The sequence below is a fragment of the Dermacentor variabilis genome, chromosome 4 (genome assembly GCF_050947875.1).
Source record: "Dermacentor variabilis isolate Ectoservices chromosome 4, ASM5094787v1, whole genome shotgun sequence".
Lineage (NCBI taxonomy): Eukaryota > Metazoa > Arthropoda > Arachnida > Ixodida > Ixodidae > Dermacentor > Dermacentor variabilis.
The window spans coordinates 58,954,793-58,977,948 of record NC_134571.1 but is presented as its reverse complement, the minus strand read 5'-3'; the positions used below and the strand labels follow the sequence as shown (position 1 = coordinate 58,977,948).

The 23,156-nt window shown below is 47.0% G+C and overlaps 1 protein-coding gene across 1 annotated transcript in view; it reads right to left on the bottom strand.

The window, feature by feature from the left end:
- The window catches only part of rdgC (retinal degeneration C), a 235,768-nt gene extending 225,188 nt beyond the window's left edge, over positions 1 to 10,580 (bottom strand). The window contains exon 1 of the mRNA XM_075689206.1: positions 9,484 to 10,580. Within this exon, the coding sequence (XP_075545321.1) occupies positions 9,484 to 9,562 (79 nt within the window). The 5' untranslated portion in view covers positions 9,563 to 10,580. The remainder of the gene's footprint in view (positions 1 to 9,483) is intronic.
- Positions 10,581 to 23,156: the final 12,576 nt, after the last annotated feature.

Genomic DNA, 23,156 nt, shown 5'->3' with positions numbered 1-23,156 from the left:
CACCTACAGGCACGAACATTTTTCGAGATACAGCTAATAAACAACAATTAAAGCTGTATTGGATCTGACAAACTAAACCTTCTGGAATAGAGAAGAAAATAATAAAGAAAGAAAGATGAAATAGGTAGTCACACCTAAGCGCGAGCAACAAATAATATTAGAACAGCAAAGGTGGTCAGATACCAGTGCTGGGCAGTTTCGAAGATACACGCATTTTAGATACCATCTCAGATACTCTTTGGGCATCTTCTATCTGCGTCGTGACACGTCTGGGAAGACGTGTATCAGTATCTGTATTTCTGATACATAAAAGAATGTATCGTATATCTTAAGATACAAGATAGTGGCTATCGCAACATCACCTTGCGAAACTATAAACATTAGCTGAACTCCACTAATGAAGCTGATACTGCTGCCACTATGCCACCTGATTAAAGCTAAAGGTAGCGACGTTCTTTTATCTTTCCGCCAGAGCCCTCCAGCGAGGGCGGAGGATCTGGTCTGCGCGTCCCTATTGGTGGAACAGAGTCATGTGTTAGTGCTCGCGCCGTCTCGACAAAATCTGCGCGCATGCGACCTTTTCTTCTCTAATTTTTCTTTGTTTTACTTCCGTCGGTGCCATGACACTTGGCCGTAGACACCGTACTGTGCTGCGTACGCCAACGGGTGCGGTGTCTTTTGCGTAAATTCTGATGCCTCTATAGTTTCGTTATCGAAGTTTCTTTGAAGAATGCAAGAATGAGGTTGCCTTGCGTCTAGTGGCTTTCACAAATCAGCGGTTTGAAGAATGTCGTGGATGTAAGCTTGACTGTTGTGAACCTTCGCTCTCTCTTTCTCTCTCTCTCTCTCTATTGTGAACCAAAGCGTGGATGGCGCGGCTTCCCGGAGACTTGTGCGTAAGGCGGCTATCTTGTGTACGTGATTGTTGCTCGCAAGCACCAGAAACCATTTTTTTATAAATACGTTACATAAAATTTTGGGGGCTATACACGCTTTCTCGTTGAAGAAAAATCGTAAAAGGATTGCCCGTTAATGAATATGCCGCTAACGAACACGTTATACGCCAGCAGATAAGTTGAATGCGAAAGGTCATTATTGCAGCTTTATGTGCTCTCTGTATAGACGATGCGCTCCAAAAACAAAAAAACTAAAGATGGCGCTACCAGAGTTGTTGCTGCTGTACACCTGTCCGGTGATCTGGTATTGAGTAAACGGTAATACCCTTACAGACAAAGTAAAACTCCACAGCGGTATTTGTGCGATCGTGCAGAGGCTTCTCAATGACATACTTGCAATTAGATGGCGACCCGTTATCTGCAAAGCAGAGCAGCGACTCCCATCAATTACAAAAGCGAAGAGCAAAAACCGCTGACAGCGCAGCGTATAAAGATCGTTCATGTTAATTAAGCAGCTAAAGCAACCCCAATAAACTGTTTTGGAATGAAAATATCATACTTTGAGCAAGAAATACAAAACCATTTGCGATACTAACACATTTCATTCAAATGAAACAAGGTGGTCGGAGTTAAAAAATTTCCAACCAAATATTTTTGCGCATACGCGTTTGTTGCTACATCCCATAGATATATAATGCGAAATACGCGAGTGTATATCGAAGTATCTGAAGATACAAATGGAAAGTATCGTATATCGGATACAATAATTGTGGTAGTAGTTTGTACCTGTATATCTCAAATACTTGTTTCCGGAGTATCTCGTGTCGTGTCATGATACAGTTGCAAAGTACCTTTGCCCAGCCCTGTCAGGTACAAATGCACCCACACTGTCAGTCCTTTGAAGTTTTGTCACGTGCAACAACAACAAAAAAAAAACTTGCACTATACACAACGACATCCTGGCAATGTCTGGAGAAGTCCAAGTTCCAAGAAAAGCTTCCGCACAGCGCTCACCCTGTTTTCCGCTCCCTTTGATTACCCCTACCTCTTTCCTTTTTTGCTCGTCCTGAGCGGCGCTACTAGCCTTAAACAGTTATGACATACCAACTAGCCCAAACTGCCACGCTTTTGAACTTCCGCACAGGCTTTCTTGGTATATATTCGCATAGTGCCCTAATAAACTTCAGCTGGGAGCCAACGCTCAATCTGCCCTGGGTTCGCATGTGTTCTTTCCGCGCTGGTAGTCGTAAGGTATGCAGTGCCAACCATCCCGAACGAATACCATAACGAGCGCCGACATCTACACTTCTGTGAAAAGCGTCTGAGCGGTGCACTGAGAAGAAAAGAATGGAATTTTTTGTTGAGTTTTTCCCCTGGCTTTGAAAGACAATACTTGTGGGCTTCTGCAGCAGGCATATAGGTGACGGGAAGGTCATACAGCATTCGTCACTGTACCTTGAACCCCGCCGCTGCTTTAGTGTTATGTACTCTCGTAGGGCTCTTCGACACTACGCTGAAGCGTTCCACACATAGTATGCACGTACGTCATTCAAGGATACTATGTATACACGACTTGCGGTTTACGGCGGCGCCATGTTGGGGAACCTATAGGCCTATGCGCGCGCCTGTTCATAAGGTGGCCCAAGATGGCGGAAGATAGCGTATATAAGCAGACGACAGCAGCGGATGTGACGTCACGTGCATACTATGTATAGGCAGAAGTGTATAGACGTCTGTGCATGCACACAGCGTTGTGCAAGCCATGGCATGCGTGCGCACTGCGTGAGCGGGTAGACAGTAAGTTATAAAACCGTTTTGCACGGTGCCAGAAGTACTCCCGAAGAGCCGCCTCATGCGCACGCGATGTCGCGACGTTAAGCCGTTATTTTGTCGACGTCATCCGCGTCAATAAGTGCACGGCCATAGTTTCGTATACGGCGTCATACGGCTAATGAGAAGAGAAGGAGGAGGGGTGTCTCGCTAGCTGCGGGCGAATATATAGCCTCGCAAAAGCTGCCGGCAATCGCTCCACCCGACCGCAAGCTGTAAAGTGCGCTAAATCTGCACTGACGCACGCCGCAGCACAGAGATAGAAGAGTAACCGGGCATCACCGTGGCCAAGCAACCAGGATTTGCCCAACGACAGCGGCATCTCCAAAGTTGGCTCGCGTGCGCTCACCTGTATACACTGCCTTGGGATATAGATTTCAGGCTCTACAAGGCAAAACAAAGCAATAAAAGAGATCGAGAGGTTTGTAACAACACGTATCGACGGTAGAAGGAAAACTCACAGACGTCTTTAACGATACCAATAACGGTGTTCGCTCTTCTACTCGTTTGCTTCAATCCCGCGGGCCACGTCGTCGACTCCTTTTTGAGTATGTTTGTTCACGGGCGCTATATATATAACGCGCTGCCTCGCGAAAATTCATCTTTCGCATTGCGCTTGAAAAAAAAAAAAAGTATATATATATATATATATATATATATATATATATATATATATATATATATATATATATATATATATATATATATATATAGCGCCTGCCACGCGTGAGCCGCCACGGGGCCAAAGAAATAAAAGAGAAAAAGAGATATAGAAAGAAAAAAAAATATCGTACACGTCTTTATCGGTGGCACTAAAACGAGGCTGCTCTTATCTTTCCATCCTCGGGTCGCGTTAAGCCTGTAAGCGCGCGGTATCGGCGACAGACGGCAGTATGCGTATATATACGTTCGCGGGAATGATTAAAAGCGGCCGTCTTGCATACGCGCCGACTTGCGCAATCGGACGACAGCGGTCTTAATGAAGGCGCGCTTGAAGGCTTCGCGCGCCGAGTGGCGCAGACGCAATAATTGCCAGATGCTATCGAGTGCGCGCACGGGACATCATCGCTCAAGAACGGCGGCCACGGCGGCGGCGGCGGCGGTGGCCAAAGGTGCGGTAATGGTCGCCCCCCCCTCCCCCTCCCCCACCGCCGCGCACGTGCGGTCAACGCCAGGGGACGAAGGAATCTGTTGCGGGAGCACGCAGTGAGCCACCGTGGAGGACGGTGGTACGCGTGGCTGCTGTGTTGCGGGGCAGCGCCCGTATTCCGGCCTGTTATACAGCCCCCCTCCATACCCCCCCCCCGACCAATCACACCGATCACCCCCCCCCCCCCGCCCCTGCGCGAAGTGACCCATTTGTAAAGAAACTGGCTGGGCGGCCAAGTCGCGGCACGCGATCGTGCACACGCTCGGCGAGTTGTATATGCAACGTAAGATACGGTAAACTGCACGACTGGATTTGCACTGAGCTTTTGTTTCGCCAACGCCGTGCCGGAAGTTCTTATTTATTATGGTTACTGTTATTCTTTTTCTGTATCTTGCTGTATAGGTGGCGCGCACGCGATCTGTGCAGTGCCGTGACGCTGTGGGACGTAGGAAATGCGGTGGCACACAACGTCGTATCGTAAATCTCTGATTATAAGCGCAAGCATCCGTTTTCTTTTTTGTTCTTTCTATCTCTATATATCTTGTGTGGCAAGAACTATATACAGCCACTGCGCAGAGAAAGAGAAGTAGGAGAGAAACGCCAATGAGGTACATCATCATTATTATTATTATTATTATTATTATTATTATTATTATTATTATTATTATTATTATTATTATTATTATTATTATTATTATTATTATTATTATTATTATTATTATTCACACGCATAAATACAACACACAAAGGGGAGAGAGAAACGGGGTAGCAATTTGCCTCTTAACAAGAAAACCACCTCCTCCTGCTCGAAGAGAAGGAAACAAAGAAAGGTTGAAAAATAAAGGACATTTGCGTTAACTTATTTTATCAAAATTCTTAACAATATTGTCATCACACGTCTAAATTACAGTTCTAGTCTCACGCTCCACAATTTAAATCTACTTTCGCTTTACTGCTAAGCATACGAAAAACCGCCTGCTTCTTGGCCAATCCCCCATAGTGGGTATGCGCCACTGTCTGGGACACAAGACAAGACAAGGCACAGCAAACCACGCCACGCTCATCGCACACATACACTGTGCGAACACCGCATAAGGGAGTGGAGTGTGTTATGCGTGTCTGTTGTGTACCGTGCGCATCAGTTCATTTATCAACGCATTGACCAGGAGTATAGCAAGCTATACAGGCATGCTGCCGAAGTAAACCTGTTTTTCCTCTCTATATTTCTCCCTAATTGAAAAGAATTCGGGAACAACTCTGCGGGCCTCGTATCCATTGGAAGCTTGAGCGTTTGGGAACAAGAAATCGGTGAGCGAAGATCGCGTAAGACGAAGAACGCGGAACTTGCTTAGCAAAACAGAGCATTGTTGAAACTTGATTGTTGCATAAGCAAGTTACCGAGAGTTTCACTGCAGCATCCACAATCCCGGTTCGAAGGACTGGGCGTGTGACACCACTGGCAATTCGATTAATGAATCTGCCACATTATGCATCCGACGCTTAATACCTGCTGTCTTTCCCCGACACGCGACGTATCCAGGACCCCTTGTTCAAACGGTGTGACCTCTTCGGTGACCGACACAGTGACCCCAACCTAACCTAACTTACATCGAGAAAAAAGAATCGCGATCGGAAGCACTCTTGCGCAGAACATTAAAGTATGTCCAGTGATTGACGTAGTTTGTAGTCTCTTGGCGACACCTTCATGTGTCAGCGTCGCAGGTCACCCAGAGTACCCAGAGTACTGAACCGAGAAAGTCAACAATCACGGCATAAAAAAAAAAAAGAAACAGATTTAAGCGGCGCCACTATTAGACGCCAGAAGCGCTCCTTCAAGCGACCGCCGTGATGATGCGGAACCTCTTCGCCGTCTGTAGACACATGTGCCACGTCGCACGACCGTGTTTCCCTGATGTGTTAAATGAGATATTCTTGGCCTACCCGCCCAGGTTTGACGTGGCTGCTGTCGCTGTCCGGTCGGCGGGTGTCTCCGGGGATGTGCTTGTGGGTATACTGCGTGCGAATGTTATGTGTGGGCCCACTGCAAATGTCAGAAAACCGGCTTACACGCACTTGTTTGGTGACTGACAAAGTATTGCGAGTAAGCGCAAGTCCGTTCTGCGAAATAAAAGAAATTAATTCCTACATAAACCCTGAACACATAATGTCGACTCAAAGCACGCCAAGCTCTTATAAGGAACAACGCACTATATATTGAACAAAGCATTTGCTTTGTGAGATTTTCCTCTATTTAGCCATCCGACAACGGGTATCCGTGCGTCCTTGGCCAATTCCATCTGCAGAATGCGTATGTGGCACTGTGACCCACGAGAGATACAGAATCCTTAAGTTTAGCTAGACATGCGTCGTATACCTGTCTGCGTGCGCCTGTCGCCGCCTTCGCCCCCGGCACATCGCTGCATCGGCTTGCAACCGCCCGATTTAAAAGTTTGCATTCCGGCATAGCTCGTGAGCCCGGCGTAGTGCTTAAACATAAAATTGTATGCATATTAAAGTTGTAGGCTTTGTGTTGGATAAACAGAAACGTTGCGTGAGTTTGCACGCTGGGGATAAAACTGAACGTAATTGTACGCGTGGCCGTTAGTTGCACACAGGATTTAATACGCATCGCTTGACTGAAGATTCTCTTCACATGGATTCCAATACGTGCGCCGGGTATGTATGGGTTTCGTTTCTTCTTCTTCTTCTACCTTGAAAATGTTCAGTTTAATTCTTTCGTTAAGAACGAAATTTCCATGTTGGCTCGTTTTTTTAGCCCCTGGATGCCGAGATGCGGATCAAAGTGAACCAAGTCACTGTGCATCTATTGATTTTTCAGTGTTTCTGTGGTCGCACCAATGTTCGACCTATTAAATGAAATTTTCTTTCGTCATCGAGATCATTCTGTTTGCTTGAAGGAATGCTTTAGACTTACTGGCGCTCGTAATAAATCTATCGATGTAGAAACCATGTTGGTTCTTTCTTTATTTTGTCGGCGATCCGCCGCAAGTGACAACAATAACGAGGACACGTCGGAACGATACGGAAGAACGACCGGTGGAATGTGACACAAATTCAGTCCGTCGCCAGAACGACCGAGGGTAGCGCTAGCTGCCAGTTTAGCATTTCGAATTAGTACCGCGCATTTCATTCTGTGCGTCCGACCTGAATTCCGTGGCACTTGGCTCACTGCCACCTCGTCGAAGGAACTGTAGATATGGGATTCCAACGAGAAAACCGATTTGCGACGTATGCGAACTCGTTAAAGAAATACGGCTATAAAGATGTGCCTCAGGGGTACCCGCGAAACGAAATACTTATCGCAGAGACGTGGCTCACGTCACTATATAGGTGCATCTTTAATTTCGCCACCGCAAACGCAGTCGTAATCGCACCGCTATAATCTTCACTGCGGGCGCCTGGCTTCAAAGTTGACACGTAGCATGTAGGACGTCATAGAGCGTTTACCTGCAGTTTTTCTCGCGGTCCATCAGCTTATATGTCTGTGACTGCCTGCCTGCCTGCATGTCTGTACGTCTTTCTGTCTGCTAATGTCTCTGACAGATTGAATTAACGACGGACGCTTTTGCATGTGTGTGCGCGCACAATCTGAACTTTTTTATATCTTTCTTCTTATCTTTCGCCCCCTTTTCCCACTTCTCCAGTGCAGGGCAGCCAATCGGGTTCAGTCATCTGAAAGGCCCCTGCTATTTCCTTATCATCTCTCTCTTGTCGTCTACAGCTTAACCCTGAAGATGCAGGGAGCTCCTCATTGCCTATACGTAGCTCATTTCATCTTGGTCGTGAGAATCTCCACGAGAATTTAATCCCGCACCAAGGGCTCACGCTCGGGGGTCGTCGCTGAAGTTTTTAGTATAAAGTATTCAAAGACACAAAACACTTCAAAGGCAACGTGTCACCTAAGCCGCTGCCTTGTTCGAAATCCCCTCTGCCCTTAACGTAATCTCCGAATAAACCTGAACTGTCGCCTTCAAAGGGGAACGCTCCGGCTGTCCCATAAAAAAAATGGAAAACTACAAAATGGAGAAAGCAAAACGCCTTTTATTTGAAATGTTAATAAGCAATGGCCCCCAACGAAAGCAACTAATGTCCAAAGTAAAATTATTTTACTCTTTTTTTTTTAATAGCACATGTTTTTGGTGGACGCTAGGTACCCCTAGGAAAAAGATGCAGCTAGACAGATTTGTAAAATGGCATGAATATATCTACGCAAGCATACAGGATCCTTTTCCGAGCCTGTTGGGAGGAATGAAAATAAGACTGTAGTTTCGTGGCGTCAATTAACACTCACAGTGCGATCCGAATAAACATTGATGACTCGTAAAATAGTCAGGCGGACTGAGCAACTCTAAACCATTATTTAACAAAACTAGGTGATGTGGAGAGGTCTACTCATCACCGGTTTACAGGGAGCTCGAGGACACCTGAGCCGCTTTTGTATTACCCAATAAAACAGGTGCAGTGTTTAGTACGCTTACCGTACGTTTAATAGACGGGCATTGATATTGACCTTAGGTAAGTTGTGATGTATAAATCAAATGTGTTGCAGGGTAAGAAAGCATTCTTTGGCTTCAGTCTGGTAACTTCTTGTCTTCTCAAACTGAATTCACGACGTTCATTTTTCCGACCGAGTTTCTATTGACTTGCGACACACACACACACACACACACACACACACACACACACACACACACACACACACACACACAAACACACCTATATATATTGATGTAACGATTTAAAAATGGTATCAGAATGATCCGTAACATTCGCCATTCACTGTTACCGCTCATCAATTTCGGCTGTGATAAGGTCTTCCCAGAAATAACCGCTATAGTTGCTGCACATAAACTGAAGCGTATCAAGCGGAACCATAATACCCATGTACTTTCGTAAGATTCATGACTACTTGATGGAAAGAAAAAGAAAAGAACAATGCCTTAAAAGTGTAGGAACTAACTTCGTTTTGTCTGCGTCGATTGGTACACCAGAAGTTCAGCGGTTTTTAGAGAGTTTTTTATCTGCGGTCTAATTACAACGCGTTAGTACCAGCTGAGGTGATGTTCAGAGGAGTGACATTTCTACCTGCTGCACGGCATGTGTAGTTTAATTATTGTCTATCAGTTACGCGCGACTGGCCTTCGTCGTGTATGCGCCAACTGTCGCCACATTATTCTATTTCTTCTCGTTAACAGCATTCTTCTTTTATGCAAGTCCTCTTTAATTGAATAATGCTGAGCGCTCGAACTGGTAAGCGTATTTATCGCCGATAGCCAGTGGAGAAACTTGAGAAAGAACGAATAGAACGCTGACAGTTGTCTAACAGTACCTCGCGTAACTTTCTTCCTAAATTGGTTCCGCAGGGGATGGTTACTCTCGCAAAAGTAAGCCTCCCGCCACCGAGTACTCAAGAATATAAGGGAACAGAAAACGACGAAAGAAAGGTATTCCCATTCTTAAAGAGATCCAATTACTAACACAATCCGTACCTGAGCGGCAACTGCGAGAACTTCTCCCTCGCCGCGCGGAAACAATGACAGAGCGCACTGTTCGAGTCGGGAACGTCAAGAACGTGGCCCCACTCACCCCTTTCGGCGTTGCCCATGACCTCGGCCTTCTCGACCGCATCGCACTCGCTGCTCTGTTTGGTGCCTGTGCAGCCCATTTCTCCTCCGGCCTGGAAAGCTGTCTTCACCTTGGGGACGAAGATCTCGCTTATCGCGCGCCGACAGCGAATGTGATAAGACGCCGCTCGCCCGCTTCTCACACAGTGATGCGAGGGCGCATTCCACACAAACAGCACGCGGGGCCAGGGACCCCCCCTCTCCTTTCCGATGCACCACCAGACACTCCCACCCCCCGAGGAGAAACAACAAAGCACGCCTCGAATTCACGAGCGACGTTGGCCTGGCCTCGCACACGTGCCGGCGGTGGCGGACACTCGAGGCACGCTCGCTGGTTTCGCGGCGATTCGGAGTTTGTCGCTGGAGGCGGCGACGTCGTATCAACGCTTCCAAGCGTCGTTGCCGTCGCCGACTGCGAAGAGCATAACGAGTGCGTCCGTGCGTTGTCAGCGCCGAGCGGGCGCGAAGTGAAGGAGCGCCGCGTGGAGTGACGACATTCCCGGCACGGGAAGCGTCGCGCGGGAAAGCGTGACGCTTGGATGAACACTCGCGGGGTGGAGAAGCGAAGCGGCGAAGACGACACACGGCGCGTCGCAAGCCCCGTCACTCAAGAGATGCGGCTGCTTGTCCACTGGGGATGGGGATCCCGAAACCTTCTGGCGAGATTGCGAGTGGTGGTCTTCGACGACGCCGGGTGCCCCGCGCTGTAAGCAGACTTTCTTGGCTCGTTCTTGTCTCGACACGATGAGAGTGCGAGCAACTCGCAACAAGAACTCGCGCGGGAAGCGGGCAATAAATAACGGTGTTCTCACGGTGTTTGGGAGAACCGAACGCAAGCGAGGAACTGCTGGAGATTGGATTTGGAGCAGTTCGCGCACAGAATGCCGGAAGGGAAGAAAAAAAAAGATATATATCTCTCTCACCAAAAACGTGGGACCTAAAGAAAAGAACCAAACTCAAAAAGTCCGCGCAGGAGGACGGTGTCGCCGCTCACTACATGCTTGAGGAGAGAGAAGCGGCGATCGACGTGTTCGGTGAAGCACCGCTCGCAGGCGGTTTGAGATGCCACTTGCTCGGCCGCTCCGAAAAACGGCGCGAGGCCGGGCGGGCTCGAACCGCGCATGCGCATAGCGCCTCCGCGCGGCGCGTTTTCGCGCTAAGCAGACGACGCTCGGAACGCGCGCGCCGCTTGCCGCCGCCGCCGCTGCTGCTGCTGGGGCCGGACCGAAGATTGTTGTTTCGTCTTCGTGGAAAAGTGGGCGCCCTTGGAGAGAAAAAATGCCTGTGCGGGCGCACGCATCTTTCGCTCATCCGCTTGCGCTTCTCGCGCCCGCTCTGGGATCGCAACGCTTTTCGTGTGTTTTCGTCGGGGCCTTTTGTTAGCGCTGAAATCGAGCGCTAAATGAGACTAGAAATCGCGGACAATTTTTGATGGTGCACCGTACTGGAAGTGGCGCTTTCCTCCAAGTTCTCGTTCAAACTTTTTTCTTTTTTTCTGGGTGATAAACGGCGCCGTGGCGAAGTGTTTCTTTCGATTCCTTTCATTGTTATTGTTTTTTCTTTGTTTTTTTTTTTTGCTAAGTGAAGCAGTACTACTTGCAATGCGTCTATGTGTTTCTTTCTTTCACTTCGGATAGCCTGTCCACTGTTCCACGGTTCGCTAATTACGTTGTTCATTTCCAGTTCTAGTGAGAGCTGTGCCATTCTTGTTTTCACTTGGAACTGTGTCCGCACGAGCGAAATGTAATTTCACACTCAATGTGCCCAACCAAACAACGTTTCATTTGTGCCGTGGTTGATGTCGGTGTGCGCTGGATTCGTTTCTTTGTCTGTTTGCTTGATTAAATGCCTTACGTTTTCATAATCACTTATCGATGTGCAGTGTGGACACAGTGGAGCCAATTTGTTTAACGCCCCCGCTTATAGGGAGCTTGCACTTAGTCCGAAGAGTTTTTCATCATCCAATAATAATTGCGCGAAGCTTAGGGCGCCTGGCATTTAAAACGGTCTCGCGACATGCCAGTCCATTTAAAGCGAACAGAATGAACTGCACTGCTTCGGCATAATGCTTACTGAGTCGCGCAGAGGGCGTAATGTTACCTTGCACGCCCGAAAGTTAGCTTAATTGTGGAGTGTGTCCAATGCAGACAAGTAATTATCATCGAACATTGAATCATCAACGTTGGGCGTAGCGAACGCGTCGAACATTCTGGCGTTGAAGGGACACTGGAAAGAAACACTACAATAACTTATGCTGATAAGCTGTATTTTCAAAACATTAATTTCGTTAATTTCGCTTTAACAGGCTGGAATATTAGAACAGAAAACGAAGGTAAAAGTTCTACTTCTTTAATTTTGTGCTCATACTTCAGCGCCAGTACGGCAGTGTGACGCCACAAATTTCATTGCATATTTTTCTTTTTGGGACGTTGTGGGCTTTCTAAAATTTTTGAAACTAGCTAACTTCACTGTTTGGCTCTTCGAGAATACAATATAGTCTATCTTTATCGATAAAAACTAGGCCCGCGCAGACGCCATCGAAGTTCGTGATGTCACTGCGAACTGGTGGGGATACTTCCAGACAACATCGCCACCCGTATTTTTGCTTTTTGCTTCTTTGCTGGCTTAAAAAAAATTATATTATGGGGTTTTGCGTGCCAAAACCACCATCTGATTATGAGGAAGGCCGTAGTGGAGGACTCCGAAAATTTCGACCACCTGGGGTTCTTTAAGGTGCACCTGAATCTAAGTACACAAGTGTTTTCGCACTTCGCCCCCATCAAAATGCGGCCGGGATTCGATCCCGCGACCTCGTGCTCAGTAACCGAACACCACAGCCATTAAGCAACCACGGCCGGGTTGCTGGCTCACTGAACCTCTTCTCACGGCAAGAGGATATTAGTGTTTTCTCCTTTTTCAGAGCTTTTTTTTTTCTTTTTTAAAGGTGGGGGGGGGGGGGGGAGGGTATCGCACAGGGGGGCTTAAAATAATTTTCTCTTTATTGTCCCTTTAACTGGAAGCATGAGGACTGCGATGCCACGGGAACCGGGCTGCCGAAGGGAGTATCACCTTCAAACAAGCGATAAGTTAAGCGGAAATTGGAGAGAAATGCTACGACGACGTTCCAGGCGGTCAAAAAGTCTGGCGCGTAGTGCCGTCACATAATAGCGACGCTAAGCTACGTGCGGTGAGCATGCGAAGTTCACGTCAATCCACCCACCACTCAGAATCATGGCAGAACCATGCAAAGTGTTGCCATTATTGTGTAGACGTTAATTATTATTAATATAGCAATAATTATTTACATTAATACAACGTTGATTTAGGTGGCGAGAATAAAAGCTACTATCTACTTGACTACGTTCTCAGCTAGTCCAAGAAGACACGTGTTTCTTTTCTCTCTCTCTCTCTCTCTTTCATATATAAAGTGTATATTTCTCCTTTAAAGAAGAACTGAGAGAGAAAAATGCTGTATGCATTGTTCTCAATTGTGAAGCAGTGATCTTGCGACTTTTGACTCTTCCGAAAGCTGCTTTCAGGGAAAGTGCAAGTATAACGAAATCCTCTAATAGCGAACACTTTTTGCACGACGAAAGAGTTTGTTATAACGGGGCCAGACTGTATAACACAATTTTTATTTACTTGCCTTACATTACAGTAACTTGCAATAGCTAGTCAAGAACGGAGGATAAGGGTTCGGATCCTTGGTGTTATAACTGCTTTTTTTTTTCTTTTATTTAATACAACTACAGAGTAACACATAAGCTTTCACTTGTGGTATAACACTAGATGCTACCCGATGTCTGCCAAAACAATTTGTACAGCGTGTCTAAAAGTTCGCAGTTACAACACTTCGCATTTACAACACTTCGCATATACAACACTTCGACAGTTTCGTTGCTACGGGCGGAATGTGATCGTACTGAAATAGTACAAGCTATACAGCTTAGAATGCCTATCTTCGTAGTCTCAATTTCTGAACCATTTCTTTCTTCATGCGCTTCATCCTGTCGCTCTATAAAACATAAAGAAATAAAGAGAAAAAGAGCACATATGAGACCGGCATTTGTTTAGAGATAAAACCTTTTTTTTTTCTAATTTTTCTCCCGGGTACATAAATGGCAATCGTAGTCGACAATCGATTTGTAATTTACTCTTTATTGCTGTTTCATGATTTTTTATTATTTTTTGCTTTCTCAAAGTCCCTTCGTCGTGTTCGCCAATAAAAGCGGGAGCCGGATACTAAACTGTCCGATTCTCCCTTTCGCGCTGGTTTATTCAATATGTGAGCGTATGGCGATGACGACGTACCACACATTTAACACGAACAACCCTCTATGCACTTCGGAAATTTTTCACTTCTTTTTCTTTTTTCTTCTTGCGGCTATAGGGCGTGCGGATGCTGCCGCTTGGAAACACGTGTTCCGCGACTCGCCGAAGGGTTCGTTTGTTTAAACTAAGCGCCGCCAGTTCCGTTTTGCGGGAAGCCCGCGGCCCACAAAATGGGAACTGACAGCAACCACTTGACTCGCTAACCCAGCTATGCCAGCGTCGCCTCCACTTCGCGGTAATCCTTCTTCATTTCAATCTGTGCACACAAAAAAGTCGGGAATCGTGTCCTCCCTCCGCGCTGCCTCGCTGCGCAAGAGTTTTCTTTGGCAAGCACCGATCGAGCCTCCCCGTACGACGCATGTTTATTCTTATGACAGCCGTATTGAGTAGGAAGCGTTCTCTTCTATGCGCTAGACGGAGCAGCAACTACGCCGGTGTGAAGAACCTCTGCTTCGCCGTGCGTGGCCTAGTGTGTCACACTTGCTGCATAGGCATTGCTCCTTTAACGAGATCGTCGAGCGCTCCACCTGCGACAGCTTTAGCTGCCGCGAGCCAATCGCACAGATGCTTTGTACCTGGCCCAGTTACAGTGCGCTACAGCGCGTGACAGTGCGAGTACTATGTACTGCGCATGACGGACGCAACAGTCGCCCACTATAGGAACAATATTATGTCGGGAAAGTGTTAGCCCTGGACGCGTGCTCTGAAGGCTGCTGGCTAAATAATTCGCTTGCCTGCCTGCCGGCAGGCCAGCAGTTCTTTCTGCTCCTATGTTTTCTTTCATTTTGTCTTTCTATCCCCGTTTTCCCGTGCAGGATAACAAACAGGTCTAGCCGAGGAGATAGCGTTGGCCTAGCTCGTTGCACATCGCTGTTCTAAAAGCAGCGCACTTGTGCGCACCAGGACGAGCACAAAAGCGGACAATGTTTGTCTACTTTTGTGTTCGTCCATGTGTCCGCAAGTGCTCCTGCTTTTAGAACAGAAACAGGACTCATTTCTCATTAAGCTGATCACTTTTTTTCTGATTCTATCGTTTTTCTGTCACTCTCTTCTGCGCGCAAAGAAAGGTAATTAAACAACGTGAGAAACTGTTTTACATGAAATAAAGTTGAAAGCGGGGTAGGAACGCCAGTTGTCAAAAGTTTCGCGGTACTGTCGAGCGTTGTGACCATGTCAACGGACACCTGCGGCCTCCCGCTTCAACTTCCGCTGTAACAGCTGGAAGCTTAAAGCTTTGACGTTAGCATTCACTGTAATATCACCATACCGTGTGTCCCAGCTAACGTTAGCCAAGCTATTGAAATAAAAAAAAAGATAAATGAAAAACGCAGTGCAAGGTACGATATTTAAACCTGTGATGTTCGGTCGTCAGGCCTCTGGCGACCGAAGATCACAGGTTTTTAAGTCCTATCATGCACTGTGTTTTTCAATCATCTTTTTTTTCTTTGAACAGCTTGGCTAACGTTACCTGGAACACCTTATATACCACCGTTTCTATATGTTCTTGTAACCAGCCCTTAGCAGAAATTAATGATTCAACATTCAGTAAACTAAGCGTACAAATTCACGAGGTCACAAAGGCGCAACAGAAGCCCTATTCGTGATTGTATACAAGAAGCCGCGTTGAGTGAGCACTACTAAGCATAAAAAGAAGCAGGTTGGCGTTGCAGCACACAATTGGGCGGCGCATTGAGCAGAACTCAGTCCGCGACACCCCGCATCCCGTGGCAAAATGTGACATAGCTGGAGAGCCGAGAGAGAGAAAGGAAGGCTCACAACACCCGATCCCGAGAAGAGTGTACTATATTGCCCGGTGCTCCGAAAGTCAAGCAAGAACCGCGTGTCTGAAGTGGTGGAGCGGCACATTTGTCGATATGTACACCGATGACGGATGATCCGCTATGGTCGATTGCTTTTCGTTCTGCCTGCTAAGCTGTCGTCTGCATCTAATGAAGCCAGGGCGAGGACACAAACCATGACCGATCGTCTGTTCCCTGTTCACATACGTGTAGACATCGCGGCCAGTGGTTTCTGCAGCTTCGTGTTTCAGTGAAAGGAGCTAGGCTTTCGTGAATGTCAAAGCAAAACGAATGCTTCTCTTCGGCGAACGCGGGGGTATGACGTTGGAGGCAGCGTGAGAGCGTGAGATAACGCAAGGAGACGCGAGAGTGGCCCTGAAATCTGGCATCTGGCTTCACAAGATAGAGTCGAACACGATCTGTGCCTCCCCGAAACGTTTTCACCACGGTTAGGATATATATATATATATATATATATATATATATATATATATATATATAGGGTGATTTCTTGCATACGCTTTCGAATAGATTGAAATTGAGGTGTGTGCGAACACCACGACGACGTGCCCATGTCAGGATAAAAGAGTTCTCAATTGCATTCATTTCGCTATTCACAACTGATGATAATAATGATTTCCTTCGAAACGGGACATGGCATATTGCACCACGCTCGTTCTTTAGAGCTCCTTGATATCGCACGCCTTCGCGCCACCAGTACTGGCTACTCGACTCGACAAATATAACAGCGCAATACAATGGACAGAAGAGAGCCCTTGCTTTATCCAGGCCATGTGTTTGTGCAGAGGCGATACGTTCCTCCTAGTTCTACTTGACCAAGAGGAAACCGTGCGGACAGCGTCCGCGACTGCTTGAGCAACGAAGAAACATATTTGCTCGTTAACAGATAATACGCGCGTATTGTTCCTTGAAGAGCCTGCATGCCGCACAGCTCCGAGTATACGAGCAGTAAGTGTACTCGTGCCGAAAGACGGGCCGGCCGCTATTTAACTCCTTCCCATGGCTTCTCTGGTACTCACGTGGTTTGCAAGACATGCGTAAGAGCCGCGCACCTAAGTTGACACGTTAAAAGTCTTTACGACTGGGTTACTCCCAGCAGCGACGCACGTTACTAAGCGAGACGTTCCTCCCCTTGCTTGAACTAGCGCCGTCAGCGTCGAGAGCGTACGTTCTTGCGCACAATTATTTAGAGCGATTGCGGTAAATTTGTGAATATGTTGTGGCGGAAGTGTCATCATCACGTTTTACTGGCAGGACAAGTGGCCAGAAAGCGCCATTTACCCATAGTTAGGATTTGATCGGGGGTCTTCGAATTGTCAGCGCTGGTCGTACAGACGTCGGCGCTGCCATCGCCATTATTGTTGCCTTCTTCGCTGTCGCTGTCGTCACCGTCATCATTGTGCCGTCATCACTATTGTGCCGTTTACGTCTTAGTAGGGCCAGATACCCGTGTTATGGGTAAAACTTGAAGCTTTCTTTGCGTCAAAAAGACTTACAAATGTGAACTTTGTTGTCGTCGTCGTCGTCGTCGTCGTCGTCGTCGTCGTCGTCGTCGTCGTCGTCGTCGTCGTCGTCGTCGTCGTCGTTGTTGTTGTTGTTGTTGTTGTTGTTGTTGTTGTTGTTGTTGTTGTTGTTGTTGTTGTTGTTGTTGTTGTTGTATAGGTGAATGTGAAGTCAGGCTACCATAGAGCCAACCACCCCAAGACATTATTAAGAAATTGAGGTCGCCCGTCTCTGTAATAACACGGGCGCACATACCTCAAACATACTAATTCTACAAAAATCGTAAGTATGTAGAAGTTAAAAAATAATATATCAAAAACTAACCATGGGAAGCCATCCGTATGCACGTGCGATATTTAACGGAAATTCACGTTCACTGTTCGAATAAAACAGCGTCGAATAAAAACACCTGTTATACAAGCACACACGAACGTCGTTGTTCAAGTAGAGCTAAAGAGCAAGCATTCAATATAAGTAGAGTTCCCAATAATCTTGTACTCGAGAGGATACTGGTAGCTCTTGCTTTTGCCTGAGCCTTGATTTGGAGCGAAAGACTTTTGAATGCCGACCTCACCAGCCGTTGTAGCAGAGGGCGACGAAGGCATGATTCTTAAGTGTGGCATACTTGTACAGATGGCTTTAGCACTGACTGGTGGGAACTGTGATCATGACCGGCTGTAATTGCGTGACTGAACGCTGTGTCCCTCTATTCGCTTCCTGTCTTTTTACCTCCCCTTCCTCCGTGCCGCAGTGCCGGTTAGCAAACCGGATTTGCTATTCATGATTGACCTCCCTGCCCTTTCTCCCGTCTTTCTCATCTCTCATCGGCCTTGATTTAGCTATCGTTACCGAGACTTTTATCACCACGCGTTCATTACGCTAAACTTCTGGATTATAAGCACCATTTGCTTCGGTTCGTCTTTTCACTGCTCATGAAAGTGGAAGGTTTAATTTTTAGGAGGCAGATTACAGCAGAGGCTGTTTGACCAAGGAAACTTTCTCTTTATTGATAGAAAGTGTTTTAGCGTTTTGTGCTATAATCAGACGTTTCTCCACGGATTCAGCGAAGCTGTGCCTTCACATTCACTTTTATATTCTTTAAAAATTCACTCAATGTTGTTCAGCTACAGTGTCCGGACATCACTTTAAAGATACCAGATTATCCGCGGCTCGCCCAAAAGTTCCTGTAAATATAGAAAGCGGCAATTTAAGCAGATGAGCACGGGCTGATCTTGCTGCATTTTTTGAACGAAGGAACCAATTACAATTAATGAGGGATCTGGTTCTTCTCGTTAGCGCAGCGGAGACAATCTTTCGTGAATGCTTGTATTTACATAAATACACTTCAATTTTCGATGCAGCTCTCGAGCACTGTGTTTTTTGCTTATTTCGGTCTTATAGCCATACCCAGAAAATTACTTCTGGCCTCTTACTTTAGTTAGTATGAGTGGTCTTCTAAACGTGTCAGCGAACGACGGTAAACAAAATCATCTATCTAATCTACAAGGAATCTTTACACGTTACGCATATAAGCAGCACGTAACCTCGCAAACAAAACAAAACAAAAATAAAAAGAAAGAGAACGGATGCGTGACTGCTTAATATTCCCTCAGTTATCACAGATTCGCGCCTGCAAAATACATGTCTGCAATAGCAGGCGTCTGTACTTAAAGAAGGTAATGCCTGTATATTGTGCGCACATTTAAAGTACAACACTGGTGAGTGATGCGTCATGAGTCACAGGTTTTGAGTGAGTGAGTGAGTGAGTGAATAAACTTTATTGTAGGTCCGGCGAGGACGCGAACTCGTCGCGCACCCGGCTCGTCCCACGTCGGGACCGGCAGGTCTAGCCCACCGGCCCGGTCGCGGGCACGCTGGACGGCCAGGATTTGCTTTTCAAGAGCGGGGCTACGCAAAAGCGAGTCCCACTCCTCCTTGATGAACTTGGGGTATGTCGACCCACACTCCCACAGCATGTGCGCTAGAGTGGAGGTCTGGCCGCAGGAGGGGCATGCGTCGTCGCGATACACGTCCGGGTAAGCCTCGTGGAGAACGGACAGACACGGATACGTACTGGTCTGCAGAAGCCTAAGCGAAACGGCTTGCGCCCTATTCAACTTGGGGTGAGGGGGTGGAAAAACCCTTCTAGACATGCAGAAGAATTTAATAAGCTCGTTGTGAGTAGCGGGAGCGTCCCTGTGGCCGTAGGGAGGAGGGGAGTCGGTGCTTCTTGTAGAGGAAGCGCGGTCGGTGAGGTCACGCGCAGCCTCGTGAGCAGACTCATTGAGGTTCGGGGGAGCACCCTCGACCGACCCTACGTGAGCTGGAAACCAGTGGATTGAATGATGCGTGAGAGCATCTCGACTCGAGCTGCTAAGAAGACGAGCAGCTTGCTTGGCGATGCAACCCTTCTGAAAAGCCCTAACTGCTGTTTTGGAATCGCTATATACCTCGGATCCACGACCGTCTAGCAGGGCGAGGGCGATGGCGGCTTGCTCGGCGACACCGGGGTCTGAAGTACGAATGGAGGCGCAGTTGGAAATCTTGCCGCTGGAGTCGACCACAACGATGGCAAAAGTCTTCCCATCGCTGTACTCCGCGGCGTCGACGAAGCCTGCTCTAATGTCGCGTTGCTTGATCTGTTTGAGGATGGCTGCTGCTCTGGCCTTGCGTCTGCCCTCGTTATGGACGGGATGGACGTTTCGGGGCACAGGGGCCACTTCGAACTTGTCTCGAATGCACCTGGGGATCGGGGTACTGACCATCGGGAATCCCGCAGGTTGGTAACCCGGCTCTTCGAGGATGTGTCTACCTGCCGCTGTGGTGCTCAAGCGAGTGAGTTGCGCGCGTTCTTGGGCTTCGGCAATCTCCTCGGCAGTGTTATGCACCCCCAGCCTAAGGAGATCCTCGGTATGGGTCCTGATGGGTAGCCCGAGAGCCCTCTTGACCACTTTGCGGATGAGAGCGTTGAGTTTGTCTCGCTCCGCTCTGAGCCAGTTATGCATAGAAATTGTGTAAGTAAAGTGACATAGTACGAATGCATTGATAAGCCTGAGGAGATTGTTTGCCTTCATTCCTCGGTGCCGGTTTGCTATTCTGCGAACGAGGCGGAAAGCGTTGTCCGTCTTTGCGATGATCTTGCGGAGAGCCGTTCCGTTCCGGCCGTTGAATTCGACAAACATGCCCAGCCCAATGAGAAAGTAAACTGGTGGCGTGTGCAACCGTCGTCAAACTTAGCTGGAACATACCGGGCAGGATTGGTGCGCCTTAACATTGGATGACGCGGCTTGCATAAAAAAAGAGAGAGAAAGAGATAGAAGAATATAGGAAGGCAGAGATGTTAACCAGTCAAGGATCTGGTTGGCTACCCTACACTGGGGGAGGGGAGAAGGGGAAGAGAGAGAAAGGAGAGAGAAGGTGTAGATACGTGTACGGACAGTACTTGAGGTAAAGCCACTCGAGCAAACCAGACGTTCTGAGAAAGCACAAAAGTGCCTTCACTGCCTTCTGAGCCGATGATCGGTGGGGACGGTGCTCTAGTACTGTAAGTAAACGTCGGTACATAGCTATAAAACGAAGACCTATTCCCGACTCCAAGTAATCGCTCGCTACCTAGCGGCCTCGCGGACTTGAAAAATTATGGACCGATCAGCTTACTGTCAGTTGCCTACAAAGCATCTACTAAGGTAATTGCAAATAGAATCAGGAACACCTCAGACATCCTTCAACCAAAGGACCAGGCAGAATTCCGTAAAGGCTACTCAACAATAGACCATATTCACACTATCAATCAGGTGATAGAAAAATGTGCGGCATATAACCAACTGAAAGCTATATATAGCTTTCATTGATGACGAGAAAGTGTTTGATTCAGTCGAAACCTCAGCAGTCATGGAGGCATTGCGGAATCAGGGTGTGGATGAGCCGTATGTAAAAATACTGAAAGATATATATAGCGGCTCCACAGCCACCGTAGCCCTCCATAAAGAAAGCAACAAAATCCCAATAAAGAAAGGCGTCAGGCAGGGAGATACGATCTCTCCAATGCTATTCACAGCGTGTTTACAGGAGGTATTCAAAGACCTGGATTGGGGAGAATTGGGGATAAGAGTTAATGGAGAATTCCTTATTAACTTGCGATTCGCTGATGATATTGCCTTGCTTAGTAACTCAGGGGATCAACTGCAATGCATGCTCACTGACCTGGAGAGGGAAAGCCGAAGGGTGGGTATAAAAATTAATCTGCAGACAACTAAAGTAATGTTTAACAGTCTCGGAAGAGAACAGCAGTTTACGATAGGTAGCGAGGCACTGGAAGTGGTAAGGGAATACATCTACTTAGGACAGGTAGTGACTGCGGATCCGGATCATGAGACTGAAATAATCAGAAGAATAAGAATGGGCTGGGGTGCGTTTGGCAGATATTCTCAGATCATGAACAGCAGGTTGCCATTATCCCTCAAAAGAAAAGTTTATAACCGCATGTGTCTTACCAGTACTCACGTACGGGGCAGAAACCTGGAGGCTTACAAAAAGGGTTCCACTTAAATTGAGGACGACGCAACGAGCTACGGAAAGAAGAATGATAGGTGTAACGTTAAGGGATAAGAAAAGACCAGATTGGCTGAGGGAACAAACGCGAGTTAATGATATCTTAGTTGAAATCAAGAAAAAGAAATGGGGGGCATGGGCAGGACACGTAATGAGGAGGGAAGATAACCGATGGTCATTAAGAGTTACAGAATAGATTCCAAGGGAAGGGAAGCGTAGCAGAGGGCGGCAGAAAGTTAGGTGGGCGGATGAGATTAAGAAGTTTGCAGGGACAACATGGCCACAATTAGTACATGACCGGGGTAGTTGGAGAAGTATGGGAGAGGCCTTTGCCCGGCAGTGGGCGTAAATATGATGATGATGATTATGATGATGATGATGATGACGACGACGACGACGACCTAGCGGCTGCGCCGAGCGCCAGCCGATCCAGGTTCAGGCTCGAAAAAAAAGGGTCTCCTATCACAGCATACCTCGTAGTTCTCAAATCGTCGTGATGCCGCTGCTCGCGAACCACCAAAAATAAGAAGAGGATACATGTAGAAATACTTTTTCTGTTTACCATTACGCGTGTCAACGCGGTGGAAAGGCAGCAATGTATGATTCGCCATTTGTCGAGAGAAGCAGATGACGCGCAATGGAGAGCGACATGCACAAGAAACTTGTGAATTGCGAAATATATATATATATATATATATATATATATATATATATATATATATATATATATAAAGAGTAAACGCAGGGAGGTCAACCAGATATCGGTCTCCGGTTTGCTACAGGACAGAGAGAAGTTGACTGACACTATACTGGTTTGTTCGAAACATATCACTCGGGACAACGCCTTTCTTCCCGATGAGTAGTGGACCTTTGCTTCAATATATATATATATATATGTGTGTGTGTGTGTGTGTGTGTGTGTGTGTGTGTGTGTGTGTGTGTGTGTGTGTGTGTGTGTGTGTGTGTGTGTGTGTGTGTGTGTGTGTGTGTGTGTGTGTGTGTGTGTGTGTGTGTGTGTGTGTGTGTGTGTGTGTGTCACACGGGCGTTTCAATTCGGGAAGCTTATTTATTTTTGTTTAGCCAGGCGCTTTAATATATTATAGTGATGTACGCTTAACTTTAATTTCGTATTGTTAGTATAGTTTTCTACCACAGCATTAGTGTTATACTAATGCTTTAAGCAGCAGGAATATTCTCGCTAATCTACTTTTGTCTGAAGTTGATCGTGACACGTGTTGTGTTCAGCTAGGCGACATATCAAAGGTGTCCCTCGACTCACAAACGCAGTTCTCACTTGTTTTTTTTCCCCAAAGCACACTGACCAGGTAACGTTACAGTTTTTATCCCTGTCCGATCAGAGCACAATATACCTATTTAGCTTCTGAAGGCATGACAGGCGTTACTGCCAACATATATTGGGCAACGCTAT